The 18839-nt window shown below is 38.5% G+C and overlaps 1 protein-coding gene across 1 annotated transcript in view; it reads left to right on the top strand.

The window, feature by feature from the left end:
- LOC109826607 (serine/arginine-rich splicing factor RS41) overlaps positions 1-18556 on the top strand; it is a 59939-nt gene extending 41383 nt beyond the window's left edge. The window contains 5 exon segments of the mRNA XM_020393631.1: positions 16616-16718; positions 16720-16808; positions 17934-17987; positions 18298-18384; positions 18475-18556. Of these exon segments, the coding sequence (XP_020249220.1) occupies positions 16616-16718; positions 16720-16808; positions 17934-17987; positions 18298-18384; positions 18475-18556 (415 nt within the window).

The raw sequence follows: 18839 nt of genomic DNA on the forward strand, positions 1-18839 counted from the left end.
GGTGTTATTAATAACAACCTGCCATAATATCAAATATGTGGATTTTTGTCTTTTTTTACGGTTAAAGACTAACCGACAACGCGTGTTAGGCGCTGACTTATCCCTACTTAGGTTTCGGGACAAAATTCTCCAGATTTGGATTCTGGTGTCTTCTTCACTCGGTAAAAGACTAAATCGACAACGCGTGTTAGGGGTTGACTTATCCCTACTTAGGGTTCAGGATAAAGTTCCACATGCTTATGAAGCATGGATTTTGGGAGTTATAATGTTGAAATATTATGTCTTCTCTTGGGGCAAAGACGAACCCGGCAACACGTGTTAGTCGTTGACTTATCCCTACTTAGACTTCGGGATAAAGTTCCTAGTTCGTGTAAGGTACGGATTATGGTGTTATTAATAACAACCTGCCATAATGTCAAATATGTGGACTTTTGTCGTTTTTATGGTTAAGGACTAACCGACAACGCATGTTAAGCGCTGACTTATCCCTACTTAGGCTTCGGGACAAAATTTCCCAGATTTAAATTCTGGTGTCTTCTTCACTCGATGAAAGACTAAACTGGCAATGCGTGTTAGAAGTTGACTTATCCCTACTTAGGCTTCGGGATAAAGTTCCTCATGCTTATGAAGCATGGATTTTGGGAGTTATGATGTTGAAATATTATGTCTTCTCTTAGGACAAAGACGAACCCGACGCGGGAAAGAAAGAATTTTATATTCTATCTCCCAAAGCTGAAGAGAAAGAATTTTATATTCTATCTCCAGTTACAAAGGAAACTCAAAGTGGGATCTCCACTTCAAGAATCCGAGAAGGTGAAACTAAGAGTGGGATCTCCACTCCGAGAATCGAAAAGATTCAAATAATCCTAACTGTTGGAAGGTTTGATTACCGAACTAAAGGTGGGTTTCTCGTTTATCGAGAGTGAATTGCGGTTTTGGCTCTAACTGTAGGAAGGTTTAACCAAGTGGGAGGTTTGAGATGACCCTAACTGTAGGAAGGTTTGATCGCTCAATTTGAAAGTGGACCTCTCGTTCATTGAAGGAATTGAAAGGAGATTTTGGTTTTGGCCTAACTGTAGGAAGGTTTGACCAGGTAGGTTTGACCATATAGACAGTGGGAGGTTTGAGATGATCCTAACTGTAGGAAGGTTTGATCGCTCAATATGAAAGTGGACCTCTCGTTCATTGGAGGAATCGAGAGGGGATTTTGGTTATGGTCCTAACTATAGGAAGGTTTGACCAAGTGAACAATGAGAGTGGGAGTATAAATTACAGTAGGAGTGTTGATTCGGGAAAATCACTCAAAGGAGGTTCCTAGTGTTAAGTGACAAATACTTAACACGGAAGGGTTTAACAATTGTTAATAATCAGAAGATTAAAATTCCGAATACTATATCCAGACTCTAACAATGGGAGTGTTAAGTACACAAACGTAGTGGGAGCTTGAGTAGGAGTTTCTTATTCATCACCTTCTTGTAGTGGTCGGGTTATCCCTAAGAATACACTATATATAATTCTTTCGGGAACTTCCCATTACATGAATCATCCACCCCCAGCTTCCTTCGCGAAACTAGGTCTAACATTATACTCAGTTGCATGATCGGGTTATCCTTAAGAATATTATGTATAAAAATTCTCCAGGAACTTCCCGACAAAGATAGAAAATAGTTTAGACTTATATACCTATTGGAGTATTGAGAAGCAGTTTATACTCGTATACTCTTCGGAGTGTGCATTCGGCTTAATTTAGCATTATGACGCCAGCTTTAACCAAGGTTTGGATGCTATTTTTGAGAGCAAAGCAAGCCTTGCTAGGATGAAGGATCCTTCTGTGGTACGCACAGTATTTTGGATCTAAAGTATTGTCAGTTTCCTCCTGATTTGCGATAGGTGGTAGCTTGATCTTGTTGTTCTCAAGGAGGGATTCGAAAATGGCTGGAACGTCTTTGTCTTTGAAGTACTCTTTTTGGAGTCTCGGATCCAAAGTCTTTTGCTATCTTCGGGGTTGTTGTTGTGACGTCTGATTAACGCCAATAACTACTGCAGGTGTCTTTCCCTTACCACGGGAGACGAAGCTTGAGTTTGGAGGGTTGGCCGTCAGTTGGCTTCTTTCGGCTTTCTTCCTTCCGAGGAAGCGTTAGGCTTACTCTCCGTGCACCTTCAACTCTTTCCATATGTTGAATGGTGCTACTCCCATAACTTTCAAAATATGAATGGGTAGATTGTTATGATAGGTTTGGAGGATGAAGTCCTCTGTGACTGGATCTCTGCAATTCATCGCCTTATTTCGGAAGCGCCTGATGAAGTCGTCGACCATCTCTTTGTCTTCCTGTTTCTTCTCAAAGAGTGTCCTGATGGATACCTCGGCGTCATCATCAAAGAAATTACTGAGGAATGAGCTCTCCATGTTGTCCCAGCTACTGATGCTTCTAAGCTTAAGACGGCGGTACCAATCAAAGGTAGGTCCGCGAAGGGTGCCAACGAATAACTGAACCATCAAGGCTTCATTGCCAGAGATTATGCCTAAGTGGGACTTGAAGTAGATCAGATGTTGAGTGGGCGAGCTCTTCCTGTCGAACGGCGTGAAGTTGATCAGGTTAAACTTCGCTGGATATGGGATCGACTCCCACTCTCTCAGGTAAGGACACAGAATACTGATCTTCTTCATCTCTCGAGCAAACATCAGAGTGTTGATTTTTCTCTCGAGGTCTTTCATCTTTTCATCCTCGTCTGTATTATGCTTTGGATGATTTCTAAAAGGAACAACGTGACCACCCCCTGCATTATCATCTTCGGTGGGACCACTCCTAGCGTTATTGTCTTCAGTGGGGCCACCCCCATCGATTTGGTCAATGGGAGGGTTATCCGCATTGAGATGTTCATCCATATCTGAATCACTACTTGCTTGGTTAGCAATGTTGCAACGGCTGGATTCACCAAGTTGATTAGATAGAGCCCGAATCTGTTGGTCATGCTCTTCCTTCATCCACATCATGGCCATTTCCAATTCAAACTTGAAGTTCTCTTTTTGTTTGGCCAAAGCATCCTCGATGATCTTAGCCATTTGTTCGGTGTTGATCATAAACACTTCGCAGGATTGTCCTAGGTTGGATACCGTATTGTTAGAAGCGATTGCAGAGTTAGCATCTGATGCTTCATCGTCCGAGGATAATCCTCTATTCATCCTCTGATAGTCCCTACGTCTAGTAGTCCATGCACGTAGCCGAGTTAGATGATGCGATACGAGGGGCTCAGAACTAGAAGGTCGAGTCAACTTTTCCTTATCAGCCATGTTAATTATGAGTTCTGGAAGTTTATCATCTTGAACGACTGATCGTTTCTTGCGGAAACACCTTGGCTTAGTTTTTGACACTTCAGAGGAAAGCTTTTGGAATACCGAGACCCTCTGTGGAGCGGTCTTAGGATAGCTACATGTTGATAATACTACCCTGATGAGTTTGTCACATAGACAATGAAAGTTCATCTCCCGGGTATCTCTCTTTCGAGATCAGTTCGTACCCCTAGCCTGATAGTACAACTCATCGGCATAATTACTGGAGCAACCTATCGTGTGTTGGCATAACTTTCTGGTATAACGTCGTCACCATCAGACCAAAATGTTTCCTTCTGGGAATTTAACGCTTTGTTAGCGTCTTCAGGAGTCACATGTTTGAGGCTACATTTTCATGAGCATGGGACCTCAAAGTGCTCTCGGACTTCGACACACGGTCTGAGGCAGTCGATTATGAGAGTTTCCTCTTTACGAGAAGGTTCAAACTTTTTGTAAGGAAGAGTGCAACCCCCAGCTTGATGAGTTGCTCGGGGTTCAGTCACCGGACCCAAGCGCTCTTTGATCGAAACTTTGCCTTGATCCTTGTGCAAAGGACCCAGACAATCTGCCATTGCTTTCTTGCCTTTTGATGATTTCACACTACCGCGTGGCTTCACTGGAAGTATCAGATCAATCAACGTAGGGGTGGAACTCGACAGAATTAGAAAAATGAGTGCAGAATGTCTCCTGTCTTGGCCCTGGCACGGGTTAGACCTTGGTGACCCGTGGTTAGGAGGGTTAGACTTGAGTGACCCACGGCTTGGAGGGTCAGACTTGAGTGACCCGTGGCTAGAAGGGTCAGACTTGAGTGACCCACGGCTTGGAGGGTCGGACTTGAGTGACCCGCGACTTGGAGGGTCAGACTTGAGTGACCCACGGTTGGGAGGGTCAGACTTGAGTGACCCGTGGCTTGGATGGTCAGACTTGAGTGACCCGCGGCTAGGAGGGTCAGACTTGAGTGACCCACGGCTTGGAGGGTCAGACTTGAGAGATCCGCGGCTTGGAGGGTCAGACTTGAGTGACTCGTATTTTTTGATCTTTTTGGTCGCCGTCTTGGACTTTGGCCTCCATACTTTATGCAGTCTTGGTGGCTTTTTTTTCACTTCTTTCTCCTGCAATTTTTTGGCTTCTTGCACAAGAATTCTTGCATGCGCAAGCAATGCGTGGCGTTTCTGAATTCGCTCCTAAAGAGTTGAGCGGGTCCTTTTGACGCGGACCCATTCATTCTTTGCTGGTTTGGAAGAGGAGGGGTTGTTCGCTCACTGTTGTGGCGGTTGGTGCCTTCTGGATTTTAGATCTGCTTCGTAGCGAATCCCGTCAACTGGCTCCAAAGCCTTAGCAAGTTGGTATGCGAGTCGTTGGCGTTGCCTTTGGCGTGCCCTTTTTGATAGAGTTGGCGCTCCTTCACCAATTGACTCCTTGATGGAGGAAGGGTCCAGATCTGCGGCTACAGCCTCGTTAGAGGCCGGAAGGGCGTTATGAGGCTCAAGTGTAGCAGCAGCGAGGAGATCTTCTTTTTGGATCTTCGAACCCGAAGTTCAGCGAGCTTTCTTGGTGGAGGCCTTCCTGCATCTGCAAGGAGAGGCGGATCTGGAGGAGGAGGATAAGTACTTCATGTACTTCTACTGGTCAAACTCATATTCGACCTCTTCTTCAACCGGGATGAGGATCCGAGGTTGCGACACATCAGCCTTCGCAGAAAGACTGTCGGCTCCTACTGTGGTTGCTAGTTTATTTGCGGTGAAAGTTGGTTTTTTCATTGAGGTATTCATTATAACTTCAGTCGTTATAATAAAAACAAAAAAAAGATAGTCTTTTTATAAGACTCTTACACAATAAACATAAAAAATTACAACTCTCATTGAAACAAACACAACGGACATTTATTACCCGCTATTTGCGTGGGATCTTTGCCTGTGCTGGGGATGTTAATATCCGTGGATCGCATACGGATCGGATCCGGTTGACAGAAGTATTTGATTAGAGCTCCTACTTCATAAAGGAAATATTCGCTGAAGTACTGATATCGACCAAGCGAAATCAGTAATCTTCTCGAGATTAAGACCAAGCCTAATCTTAAGGAATGGGGGGGGCGGGGTTCAGATCTATCGAAATCCACTCTTTATGCACAGGAAATCGCTAAGATCTGCTATCCTTCGCTGAAATTCGTGGCTCTTGGCTCTGAAGTTCGGCAGCACCTCCTCGTCTTGATAATAATCCCCCCCCCCTCAGAATAGAGGCCCTGGGCCTGCATTTATAGGCTTCGTTTGGGGGGTTTTCGGATAAGAACAATGGATTTGGCCTTATCCTCAGTTGACAACTGTGTAACCACGTTTGGAGATGATATCTAGGTAGTTGGGAACCTCTGGAATAGAAGAAATCCCATGAAAACAGCAAAAAATGTATTTTGGACGTTCTGGACAACTTTGGGCACGGGATAGACCACGGTGACTCGCGCGGCCGCGGGTCACCAAGTGGTGACCCGTGTGCCACGCAAGTTCCGAGCCTTGTTTGATTTCTTTTGGTGTTTCCCGATTTTCCCGGACTTATACTTTCTGCCGATTTGCGTATTTGGTTGTCTTGTTGACTTGTACGCTTCGCTGATTAATGAGCGTGAGCTGACTGAAAAGCGCGTTCAGTCACTTGGAGCTGACCGACGAGCGTGAGCTGACTGATGAGCGCGTTCGGTCACTTGAAAATGACTGACGTGCGCGAGCTGACTGATGAGCGCGTTCGATCACTTGGAGCTGACTGACACGCGCGAGCTGACTGACGAGCACGTTCGGTCACTTGGAGCTGACCGACAAGCGCGGGCCACTCGGATAATCCTTCTTGACTCGGATGATGACGTTCATCATCTTTTCTTCGTCTCGAGCTACGTGCAAACACCTATAGGCATTTTTAGATGCCTATAATAATCTCATGTATTATCATAAATTACAAAAAAAAATCAAAAAGCTAGTATATGAGAGTTATAAAATATTGATAAATTACTAAGGTTAGCAATAAGCAAATATGTACTGTAGAATTTAATTATTATTGATTATGCTTGAATTTATTAGACTCTATATTATGAATTGATTTACCTTATAATATATGTTTGTCCTGAAGTAATAATTAGTCATATAACTTATATTTTATAGGATCTGGTTGATATTCAGGAGGATAATATTTTGGGGAAGTCGTGTTCGCTTAAGGTGAATGTATTTCTCACTAGTATTTAATAATATGAAATTGCATGAATATTATATTTGATTTATCTTGTAATCGAAAAATAATATATCATTTTTATGTATATAAAGATTTTATCTACCTTTGTTGTGGCATAAACCATAAATATGATATCGTTTCGTAGAAGATATGAAAAAAAATCAATCTGGTTTTATATGAACTATGTGTTAGACCCTAAGGTCGCTATGAAATAACCCTAGAGGGGGGGTGAATAGGGTTTATGCTAATCTAATCTGATTTTATGCCAAATTAAAACTTATTAACAAATATGTTCTTGCAAGATGATATACAATTAATTATGAGAAAGAATATGCAATATGAACAAAGGTGATATATCCTAGCAATGAGATATACTATATGATGTATGCAATGATATATAAACTATCACAAGGGTGAAACAAATAAGATGCAATAGGCTATAAGATGAACAGTTATAAGTGCGCTAATGCAAACCAAACACGCTATATGTTCACGAGGTTCGGACCTTCCGTCCTACATCCCTGCTCCCCACTCTCGAGGAGAATCCACTACACAACCCGGTTTGGAAGCCTAAACTTTTCTACACACTCGGTTTTCTAGCTAATCGAAAACTCTACACACTCGGTTATCAAGTCAACCGACAACTCTTACAAATCCTCACAAAGTACATACACAAGCTACAACCTCAAGTGTTGGTCCTCACGTATCGACTCCCTCAAGTGCTCGGAATTATCACCTCTCACTAGGCCACCGACGCCACTCCTCTCGGTATCGACTCCGTCCTCACTACACACTCCTCTCGGTGTACAAGTATATTACAAAGTGAACTTCACAAATTAGGCACAACAAATGATTGTTCCCTAAACAATGTGAGAACTCAATTAGGCTCAACTCAATATTACTATCTCTCACAACCCCAAATATATTATGAATGCAAATACAATAATCTTAAGTGGGTGTGTGTAACAATGAGATTAATAAATCTAAACTCAATATAAAACTAGCTTTAATAAGATGATAATCAAACAAATAAATATAAAGTTAGAAAAGAGTTTAGAAAACTTCTCAAAAGATGACAAGAGATGGAGGGAGTGCTCAAACTCTAATAGCTGATCTCCTCAAGCTCTTGTGGAATTAAATTCACAAACTCAAACTCGAAAATGCTTAAAAGCTTTTAAACACACTTAAACAAAACTTAAACCCTTGTTAAACTTTCTTAAAACATTCTCTTAGTTAGATATGAAGGATGGCAGCAAGGGGGTATATATAGCCATCCAAAACCTCAGCCAAAACCCAACTGAAAAGACAAAAAAAAAACCTCAGAAAACACTGCTGGAAACTAGCCGTTACTGTGCAATGGCTCTTTCATAAGTCGACTTATGAGTCGACTCATGAGTCGACTCATGAGTCGACTAATGAGTCGGCTTAAATGAGTCGACTCAACAGAAGAAAAATTATAACTGTGCTGCACTTCGTGAGTCGACTTATGAGTCGACTAATGAGTCGACTAAACATGCACAGACCTGAAGTGCACAGAAAAACTTAACTTTAAACTGGGTTTAAAAATATCAAATAAATTCAGAAAAATGTAAAACTTTGGAAAATGATTATAAACATGATAATAAACATGTTAAAAAACTGGTTTTTAAAAAGGACTTCCCAAATGTAAAATATCATCCTTTTTCTAAATAGTCTAAAAACATGAAAATTAAACATACATGTTTTTGATATTTGACTTAAACAAACTTTTAAAACTCTACAAAATAATTTTATAGACTTAAAGAAAGATGTAAACTATTGTTATGAAGTCTATAAATAGTGAATACCATATTTTGTCAAATATAATAGAATATGAAACATATGAGTATGTATATGAATATATATTTGATTCATATCTATGAAATTAAACCAAAACAACTTATCCACATAGAGAACAAACTTGTATACATAATTTTTGGAATTTATTTGTAAAAACTTTGTTTGTGGATAAAACTAAAAACCAAGATGTATATGTATATATAACTATGTATATATATATATAAACAAAACTTGTGTTGTATATATATATAACTATATATATACAAGGAAACCAATATAATGTGTGTGTATATATGATTGAGCTTAAAGTACTAACACACATAATATAAACCTAAACTAATGTTACCCAAGCTTGATCTTGATCTTCAATAAGCTTGACTTGGTACACATTACGGATGAAGCTAGAACTTGGATCTTCAACTTGAATTGTATAGGCTTCACCCACTATTCCGCCAACCTCCATCGGATATGATCGTTGAAGCGCAATTCCATCCATCCTCTAATATATTGTTTGTCTATAATAAATAGATAAACACAAACACTAGACAAATAATATTAATCGTAAATTGTTTGTTAAATATCATCAAAATAAGAAGACCAACAATCTCCCACATTTTGATGATGACAACAATTTACGCAAAGAGATATATATGCATGAAAAGAATTGAATATATAAATTAGAATTATCATGCATATAAACAAGAAAGGCTATACTCACAATATTTCTCCCCCTTTGACAACATTAAAAAGGGGAAAAAACCAAGAATGAAGAGAGCGAAAGCTCCCCCTATCAATATGCATGAGTGAGTATAAAACAAGTATAGGGAATAGCTCCCCCTATCAAAATGCCATATAGAATATATGAAATGAAAGCTAAGGCAAAAACATGTGAGTAAGCATAAATTAAAGATATGCTAAACAAAACTCACATACAAACAAGACAATGAGAACACATATTAATATGTCATTTATGAAAGAAGTGTCTCATTACACAATTATAAAAACATAATGTATAAAAATAGATTTATGAAAACAAAGGAATGAGGAAAACATGAGAACCATGAAAAAAGTTTTCCAGTGAAAACAAATTACTCAAATGAAGTCATAAATCAAGATTTGCGTCCAAAAACAATGTTTGATCAAAGAAGAAAACTTTCTTTGTATAACTTGATCAAACCACTCATAGAATACATTATAAGACACGAATAGATGATCCATAAGCACAAACACATAAATATCATCATATAAGTGAAATATAATGAATTCAAAGCAACAAATCAAAACATAATTTTTAAGAGAAGCAACAATATCAAGCTCTTGAGCTTGTTCCAACCCATATAATTATTTTAGCACCCGGTAAACATGATTTGGGAAATAAACATCCAATAAACCCGGAGGGTTATATAAATACAAACCTCTCAACAAAAATCAAAATTAATATAATCATGAAAACAAAAGAATTGATCAAAGAAAAATTGTTTTCATATAGAAAATTTTAAAACATAATTTTCAAAACCAAGAAAAATTAAAAATTAAAAATAATACAATTCTTGGTTTTAAAAAGATTTTGGCACCCAAGCATTCTTGGTGCCAGATTAGTTAGGGACATGACCCCTATCAATAAAGCCCAAAGCCCTAGGGTTATGAACCCTTTTGGGCACATTTGGTGCACTAATCCGGTCATAACAATAATTACTCAAATGACCCTTCCAATTGTAATTTGTGCAATGAAAGAGACTCATTTGTTTTTGTGGACCATATGCTCGTGCACGGGAACCATTTGCAAACAAAGATTGTCTTTTAAAATTATTTTTCAAATGAGAAACATTATCAAACAAAGGTGGTTTACTTGAGAAATTTGGCAAGTTTGAGCATTTTTTCAAATCATAACAAAACTTCGCCAAATGGTCAAATCTACCACAAATATCACATTTAATCACACGTGGTCTACTAGAAACATTTGGCAAACATGATTTTCCTTCCAAATCAAAACAATATTTGGCCAAATGACCTAAACAACCACAAAGATCACAATGATACACATTAGCATGCTTATGATGAACTTTATGAGAATAAGCATGTGAATGTGTATGTGATGAAGAAGCCTTATGAGATACACAAGGAGCATTAATATTAGTCTTTGTAGGTTTATGTGCATCATAGCAAAATTTAGCAATATGGCCTTTTTCGGCCGCAATTTGAACACTTGTAGATTTTGCTATACATGTGTGCATGATGTATGGGATGTCTAGATGTAGTAGCATGGGACTTAGCAACAATGTTCATAGGTTTCTTATGATAATCCATGCATGTAACAAGAGTTGAGTCTAAAAATGAAATGCGGTTTTTAACAAGATTCAACTCATCATTATTAGGCACATATGTATTTTTATTAGAAGTAGAACATAAATAGTCATTTATGAAGGAAGCAGCATCATTTTTTATGTTCTTTACTTCTAACATGATATTATTTTTGTCATGAGTCAAGTTAGCAATATCCAATTTCAAATTATTATTTTCCAAATTTAGCATATCATTATTTTCTTTAAGAGCATCATTCTCTTGAGAAATAATATCAAATTTGAAAGCTAACTTCTCATGATCGGATTTTAAACCTTCATGCTTGCTTTGTAAATTAATAAAATTTTTATGCAATTTGTTATAGGCATGCAATAATTTTTCACTAGCACAGGCGAGTTCATCAAAAGATAAATCATATTCGGATTCGGACTCGGTTACCACACTAGGGCTATCGCCTAGTGGCCGTGTGCATGAAAATGAAGCTCCACATGAACTATAAGAGGAATCCTCCAAAGCTTGTCGGATCACCTCCAAATTCCCTTGATATGCTTCTATAAGTTTCCATAATGTGTAAGCACTATCAAAAGAATCAAGCTTGTTAGACATAGATGAATCGAACGCATTATGTAAAAATTCTAACAAAAGCTTATTCATGGTAAACATATGATGATCATTTTTATTCCACTGTAAAAATTCTAACAAAAGCTTATTCATGGTAAACATATGATGATCATTTTTATTCCACTTGGATTTCTCCGAAGTGGGCACAATATAAGTATCATCTATAATTTCCCATAAATCGAAGTATCTAGATCGAACAAAAAGTTTAAATCTAACACACCATTGGGCATAGGGGAAATTATCTAATCTAGGAGCAATATTGATGGCATAACTTAAACAAGGTGCACCGTGCATATCCATAATGTATATATGAGCAAGCAAGATAACAATAAAAACACAAAACTAGATTAGCACAAAAATAAGATAACTTGGATCTTTAACTCAAGGCGATTAGTCCTTAAATCAAAGAGCACCAAGCTCTGATACCAATTATTAGACCCTAGGGTCGCTATGAAATAACCCTAGAGTGGGGGTGAATAGGGTTTATGCTAATCTAATCCGATTTTATACCAATTTAAAACTTATTAACAAATATGTTCTTGTAAGATGATGTACAATTACTTATGAGCAAGAATATGAAATATGAACAAAGGTGATATATCCTAGCAATGAGATATACTATATGATGTATGCAAGGATATATAAACTATCACAAGGGTGAAACAAACAAGATGCAATAGGCTATAAGATGAACAGTTATAAGTGCGCTAATGCAAACCAAACACGCTATATGTTCACGAGGTTCGGACCTTCCGTCCTACGTCCCCGCTCCCCACTCTTGAGGAGAATCCACTACACAACCCGGTTTGGAAGCCTAAACTTCTCTACACACTCGGTTTTCTAGCTAATCGAAAACTCTACACACTCGGTTATCAAGTCAACCGACAACTCTTACAAATCCTCACAAAGTACATACACAAGCTACAACCTCAAGTGTTGGTCCTCACGTATCTACTCCCTCAAGTGCTCGGAATTATCACCTCTCACAAAGCTACCGACGCCACTCCTCTCGGTATCGACTCTGTCCTCACCACACACTCCTCTCGGTGTACAAGTGTATTACAAAGTGAACTGCACAAATTAGGCACAACAAATGATTGTTCTCTAAACAATGTGAGAACTCAATTAGGCTCAACTCAATGTTACTATCTCTCACAACCCCAAATATATTATGAATGCAAATACAATAAGCTCAAGTGGGTGTGTGTAACAATAAGATTAATCAAATCTAAACTCAATATAAAACTAGCTTTAATAAGATGATAATCAAACAAATAAATATAAATCTAGAAAAGAGTTTAGAAAATTTCTCAATAGATGACAAGAGATGGAGGGAGAATAGTTAATTGCTCAAACTCCAATAGATGATCTCCTCAAGCTCTTGTGGAATTGAATTCACAAACTCAAACTCGAAAATGCTTAAAAGCTTTTAAACACACTTAAACAAAACTTAAACCCTTGTTAAACTTTCTTAAAACATTCTCTTATTTAGATATGAAGGATGAGAGCAAGGGGGTATATATAGTCACCCAAAAGCTCAGCCAAAACCCAACTAAAAAGACAAAAAAACCCCAGAAAACACTGGTGGAAACTAGTCGTTACTGTGCAACGGCTCTTTCATAAGTCGACTTATGAGTTGACTCATGAGTCGACTTATAAGTCGACTAATGAGTCGGCTTAAATGAGTCGACTCAGCAGAAGAAAAATTATAACTGCGCTGCACTTCGTGAGTCGACTTATGAGTCAACTAATGAGTCGACTAAACATGCACAGACCTGAAGTGCATAGAAAAACTCAACTTTAAACTAGGTTTAAAAATATCAAATAAATTTAGAAAAATATAAAACTTTGGAAAATGATTGTAAACATGATAATAAACATGTTATAAAAACTAGTTTTCAAAAAGGACTTTCCAAATGTAAAATATCATCATTTTTCAAAATAGTCCAAAAACATAAAAACTAAACATACATGTTTTTGACATTTGACTTAAACAAACTTTTAAAACTCTACAAAATGATTTTATAGACTTAAAGAAAGATGTAAACTATTGTTATGAAGTTTATAAACAATGAAGGCCATATTTTGTCAAATACAATAGAATATGAAATATATGAGTATGTATATGAATATATATTTGTTTCATATCTATGAAATTAAACCAAAACAACTTATCCACATAGAAAACAAACATGTATACATAATTTTTGGAATTTATTTGTAAAAACTTTGTTTGTGGATAAAACTAAAAACCAAGATGTATATGTATATATAACTATGTATATATATAAAAACAAAACTTGTGTTGTATATATATATATAACTATATATATACATGGAAACCAATATAAAGTGTGTGTATATATGATTGAGCTTAAAGTACTAACACACATAATATAAACCTAAACTAATGTTACCCAAGCTTGATCTTGATCTTCAATAAGCTTGACTTGGTACACATTGCGGATGAAGCTAGAACTTGGATCTTCAACTTGAATTGCATAGGCTTCATCCACTATTCTGCCAACCTCCATCGGATATGATCGTTGAAGCGCAATTTCATCCATCCTCCAATATATTGTTTATCTATAATAAATAGATAAACACAAACACTAGACAAACGATATTAGTCGTAAATTATTTGTTAAACATCATCAAAACAAGAAGACCAACACTATGAAAGCGAATTTGACTCTCATGCAATTTCAACTAATTGTAGACATTGTTTTATCTGAAAATGTTTTTTGATGAAGTAATTGGAATGTATTTTCAACAGTTTAACGGATTCAAAGATTTTCCGTGACTTAATATCTGATAAAAGAAAAAAATTAAATATCCGTAAACTGTTTTAACTGATATAATGAACTTTTCCTTATCCACTTCATTTGAAAATATTTGTAAATTCTGATATGCAAAGTATTACTCATTTGACATGTGATCTCGATGTTTTCAAACCCTCAAATATAAATTCTGATATGCAAAGTATTACTCATTTGACATGTGATCTCGATGTTTTCAAACCCTCAAATAGTCTACTATGGATTGTTTCTGTGTATTACTCATTTGACATGTGATCTCGATGTTTTCAAACCCTCAAATAGTCTACTATGGATTGTTTCTGTTTGTCATATGGTGAATGCATCTTTATTTGGCCCCTCTGTATTGGCCCTTCTGTATTGATAAAATTTGTTCTGTCCCCTCTGTATTTGGGCAGTAACCTATGACAGTGTTAGGTGCATTCGATTCCCGGGAATTATCTGTCATATGATGTGTTTTACGCATTCCCTTGCTACTGGCTTATAATTTGTAACCTTAGTGTGACCTATGGGTGATTTTTACATTCATGAATAACTCATCGAGTATTAAGATTCTGATAATTGACTGTGAAATTGAGAAAGCAATAATTCTCTGGTTTTGTGCAAATTAGTAATTCTTTTTCGTCTTAATGTTTACCTTGATTCAAAAAGGGTTTGATTTCAAGAAATTTCACAGTATATTAAGTTGCACATAAGAAAGAAAATATAATTGTTGTATTCTTTCTTAAAGACGATAATATTATGATATTTGGATCATATTTTTCTCTTTTTGAATTTCTCATGCAAAACTTGTAATTCGTTATTTCTGAGAATTATTCATATTACTATTTTGTTAGTTATCTAGGAGCGCTAGCTCACCCCATTGTTTTTAAAAAAATTTCAGATCCAGCGTAGCTTCATACTAGCCGAACTTTTGATTTGGGCTTTTGGCTGAGAGGCGTTATATGGAGAGCCTCTTCTTTTGATGTTATCTTCAGCACCATTTATTTTGTTTTATAAAAATGTTTATAACGGTGAGTTTATAGGCAGTAAGTACTGATTATATACATATATAGTTGCTCTGACTTCTATCATCAGTAAGTTTATGAATATTTTGTGATAAACTATGTGATATGAAGTGTCAGGCTTGACTATGCATAAGAATTATCTTGTGCACGGGTCGCTACCGTCGCGCACCCCGCATTTTAGAATTTCCGCTGCAGTTTCGGGGCGTGACAGCCCATCCCAGAAGCCTTCCACCGCCCATCAGCGCCACCTTTCATCACCATCCTTCGTCTTTCCCGATTGAGCACCAGCAATGCCGATGACCTCATTAATCCTCTTTGCGCTGCCTCGTTGGCCACATCTTCAACATCCAGAGCATCACCGAGGATCACCCGAGTCACACGATCCGACTTTGAAGCCCCATGAGTTTGACGCCTGTTTTTCGGTGCTTCCTCGACTTCTGCTGCCCACGATGACGCTCGCTGACCATAACTTCAGCTCTGATGAGATCTTGCTGACGTTGATTGAACCCTGCCGACGCCTCAAGGCCCTTCACCAAATCGGTTGATCTGACCACCACTGTTCAAGCCCTGAACAGATCTCATACAGTCTCTTCGATCCTCCTCCATTTAATCTAAGTCATTGAACTGGATGTTCCACGAATACCACATGAGATATACAACCATCTGCCAATGAAACAATTGATTTCAATGTGGATGCAAGTTCCTCACCCTCTCAGGTAAAGTCACATTTCTTTGTATTTCTTTGTTAATTTTGCATGCCTATAAAACTTTTTAGACTTGTAATTGATCTGATATCTGTTATAACATAGATTTTATTGCCTGACTGTCTATTTGATTATTTAGGTTTTATTATCATTGTAGAGATCAGTCATTAGGATGTGCATATTCATGTAGTTGCATGCATGTTGGTTGTGTCTGGGATTGCTGTCATCCATGTGTTGTTTGATCAATATTTGCTTAGTCATCCTAGGTGTCTTGTCCCGCATCACTATTTCTCTTTAAACATATGCGTTAGTCGATAATTTTATGATCACTGGGTTTTATATCAATTGTATACCTATTCGGTAAGATATTGAAAGTAGTTCTGCAACCTTTTATTGCTGAAGTAGTCTAATGGAACCGCCAAAACTGCTGAAAGTGAAATTTTTAGAAGGGATTGAAACTGATGCCGAGTTTTCTGGACCATGTTCTGGGAAAATTTTACAGCTTAGGTTAAGTTCGTATGTGTTTAATATCGATGTGTTAATCATGAAGATGTGTAGTACTATATTGTCCTGAATTCTGATGCTAACACTTATTTCCAAGACACTTATTAAGGCTGTGAATTCTCTCTTTTCATGACCCTAGTCGAAAAAGGTGGTGCTTGTAATACCTCCTGCTCATACGGTGCTTGTATTGTTATCAACTTCGAAGTTTAAATTTTGACCATTTTAATGTTCAAAGCTTATTTCTCTTGCCCATGTTAAATTTTTGGATTAGATACATAAATCAGCTTTACTAGAGATTTGCAGCAAGATAATCGATCGGGTGATGTCAGTGGAGTATGCCGCTCGGGATGATGATGAAAGAAGACATGGCGATGAAAAAATAAATGGATACAGCCAAGATAGGAGGGGAAGAGAGGTCTCCAGAAAGGAGAAGTCGCGATCGTGGGCGTTCAGCTAGTCCTTATGGCAGAGGCGTGGAGAGTAGGGGTGCAAAATGGTCCGGATTTATCCGGACCGATCGCAACCGTATACGTTTAGAAAGCGGATATGGTAGGGAAAAATTAAAACCGGTCGGATATGGTTTCGGATACGGTTATAGTTTGAATTTTTTATTCGGATACGGTTTCGGATACGGTTATCGGGTCGAAATTGCGGATACGGTTCGTATATCCGGATATTTGAAATGAGCTACGTATAATACTTGTATTGGGTCTGTATTGGGTCGGGTCTATAACATACATCCGCAACCCGACCCAAATTCAACTCAACCTATAACTTCAAACCCTAATTTTTATCTTTCCAAACCCCACCCCCACTCACCCAGCCTCCACCAGTCCACCTCAAAGCCGCCGCCGACCTCCCTGTCCGCTCTGTGCCGGGCTCCCGCGTCCCTGCGCTCATGCCGCCTCGCCGCCTCCGCATCCCGCATCTCGCCACCTTCCGAGCTCTACCTCCGCGCCCACTCTGCCCGCCGAGCTCGCCTCCAAGCCTCACTCTCGATCCCGCCTCCGTCCCCGAGCTTCGACCTCCACGCCCCGTCGTCTGCCCGAGCTCGGCCTCCGCCGCCGAGCTCCGCCTCATCTTTGATGCTCCACCTCCGCCTCTTCAAGAAGTCTGCGGCCACCTCAACTTGATCGACGTGACGACGACCATCGACGACGCGATAACAACGTCCTACCTCTTTGTCTCCTCCTCAATTTGTTATATCACTAAGGTGAATTCTAATTGTTGATAAAAGCCCTAATTTTTAGCATTTGTTGACTGAATTGAAAATTCCTAATTTATTTGATAAAAATCCCTAACCTATTAGTCCTAATTGTTTTTAGTTGCATATATAATTATAATTTGCATCATTATATTTTTTGTTTGATTAAGTTTATAAATTTCAATGAATAAGTATTAGAATCATGTCGTCTAATCCACTAGTTCAAGCTTCTAATGAAGAACCCACGATCGAACCCCCCGTTGAACCGGTCATTGAACCCGCAGTAGAAGAGTCTTCTAATAAAACAGAGGAAAAATCAAAGAAAAAAGAGGAAAAGTTATAGTTTGTGAGGTCAACTGTAGTTGTTGATTATCACATTTTAGTTATGGTATTCAATATTTTTTATTTTTTGTTTAGGGCCTGCTATGGTGTTCTAAGGTTTGTCATGCAGAATAGCAACGGAGTCTTGAGGTAACTTGTCTTACTTGTCTTACTTTGCTAGTTATTAAAATTATATGTATTTTTTGTCATATCCTATTCATATCTATTTCCCAAATATCCGATTAGTATCTGTATCTGAACCTTATCCGAACCTCTAATATCCGAACCGTATTCGTTTCTGTTTAATGTGGATATGGTAATGTTTTTTTCTTACCGATGAATATCCGAACCGTATCCGTATCCGTTTTCAGAAAGTGGTTATGGTTATGGTAAAGATCATATCCGAACCGAATGCACCCCTAGTGGAAAGGGATAACCCTGATTATGATCGTGGTCCTAGCCCTTACAGCAAGCCTGAGGAGCAGGGAGGGAGTCCAAATTATGGAAGAGCTGAAAGTCCTGCTTATGACAGACATCGCAGCCACAGGTGAGCAAAATCAGACTATAGATTGTGGAGATCGTCGTTGCTTGTTTGGCTCAGAAACCTGCCGAAATCAGTCTTGTTCTTCCTTCACAGTGCACCACCAAGAACTCAAAGGGGAGAGCTCACTGATCTCCTCGACCCGTCACTCACAAAGAGGATCGCAGAAAGGGGGTGAGAGCACAAAGCTCACAGGAGCACAAAACTCACAGAGGGAGGGAGATCGCACACAGCAGAGGAGAGCTCAAGCTCAGTTTTCTCCTCACTATCTCTTCTTCCTCTTTCTCCTCTACCGAGCTACTACCAACCCATTACCCTTATATAGGGAAGGGGGCAGCCGACACGGGAGAGAGGCTAGGGGAGAAAACAAAGGAGGGAGCCGACCTAGGGATGGAAGATGGGACTCACAGCGGCGGCCATCAGATCACAGAGATCGGAGGGGATTTAGAGCTATCGGGTAG

Source organism: Asparagus officinalis, chromosome 10 (genome assembly GCF_001876935.1).
Source record: "Asparagus officinalis chromosome 10, Aspof.V1, whole genome shotgun sequence".
Taxonomy (NCBI): domain Eukaryota; kingdom Viridiplantae; phylum Streptophyta; class Magnoliopsida; order Asparagales; family Asparagaceae; genus Asparagus; species Asparagus officinalis.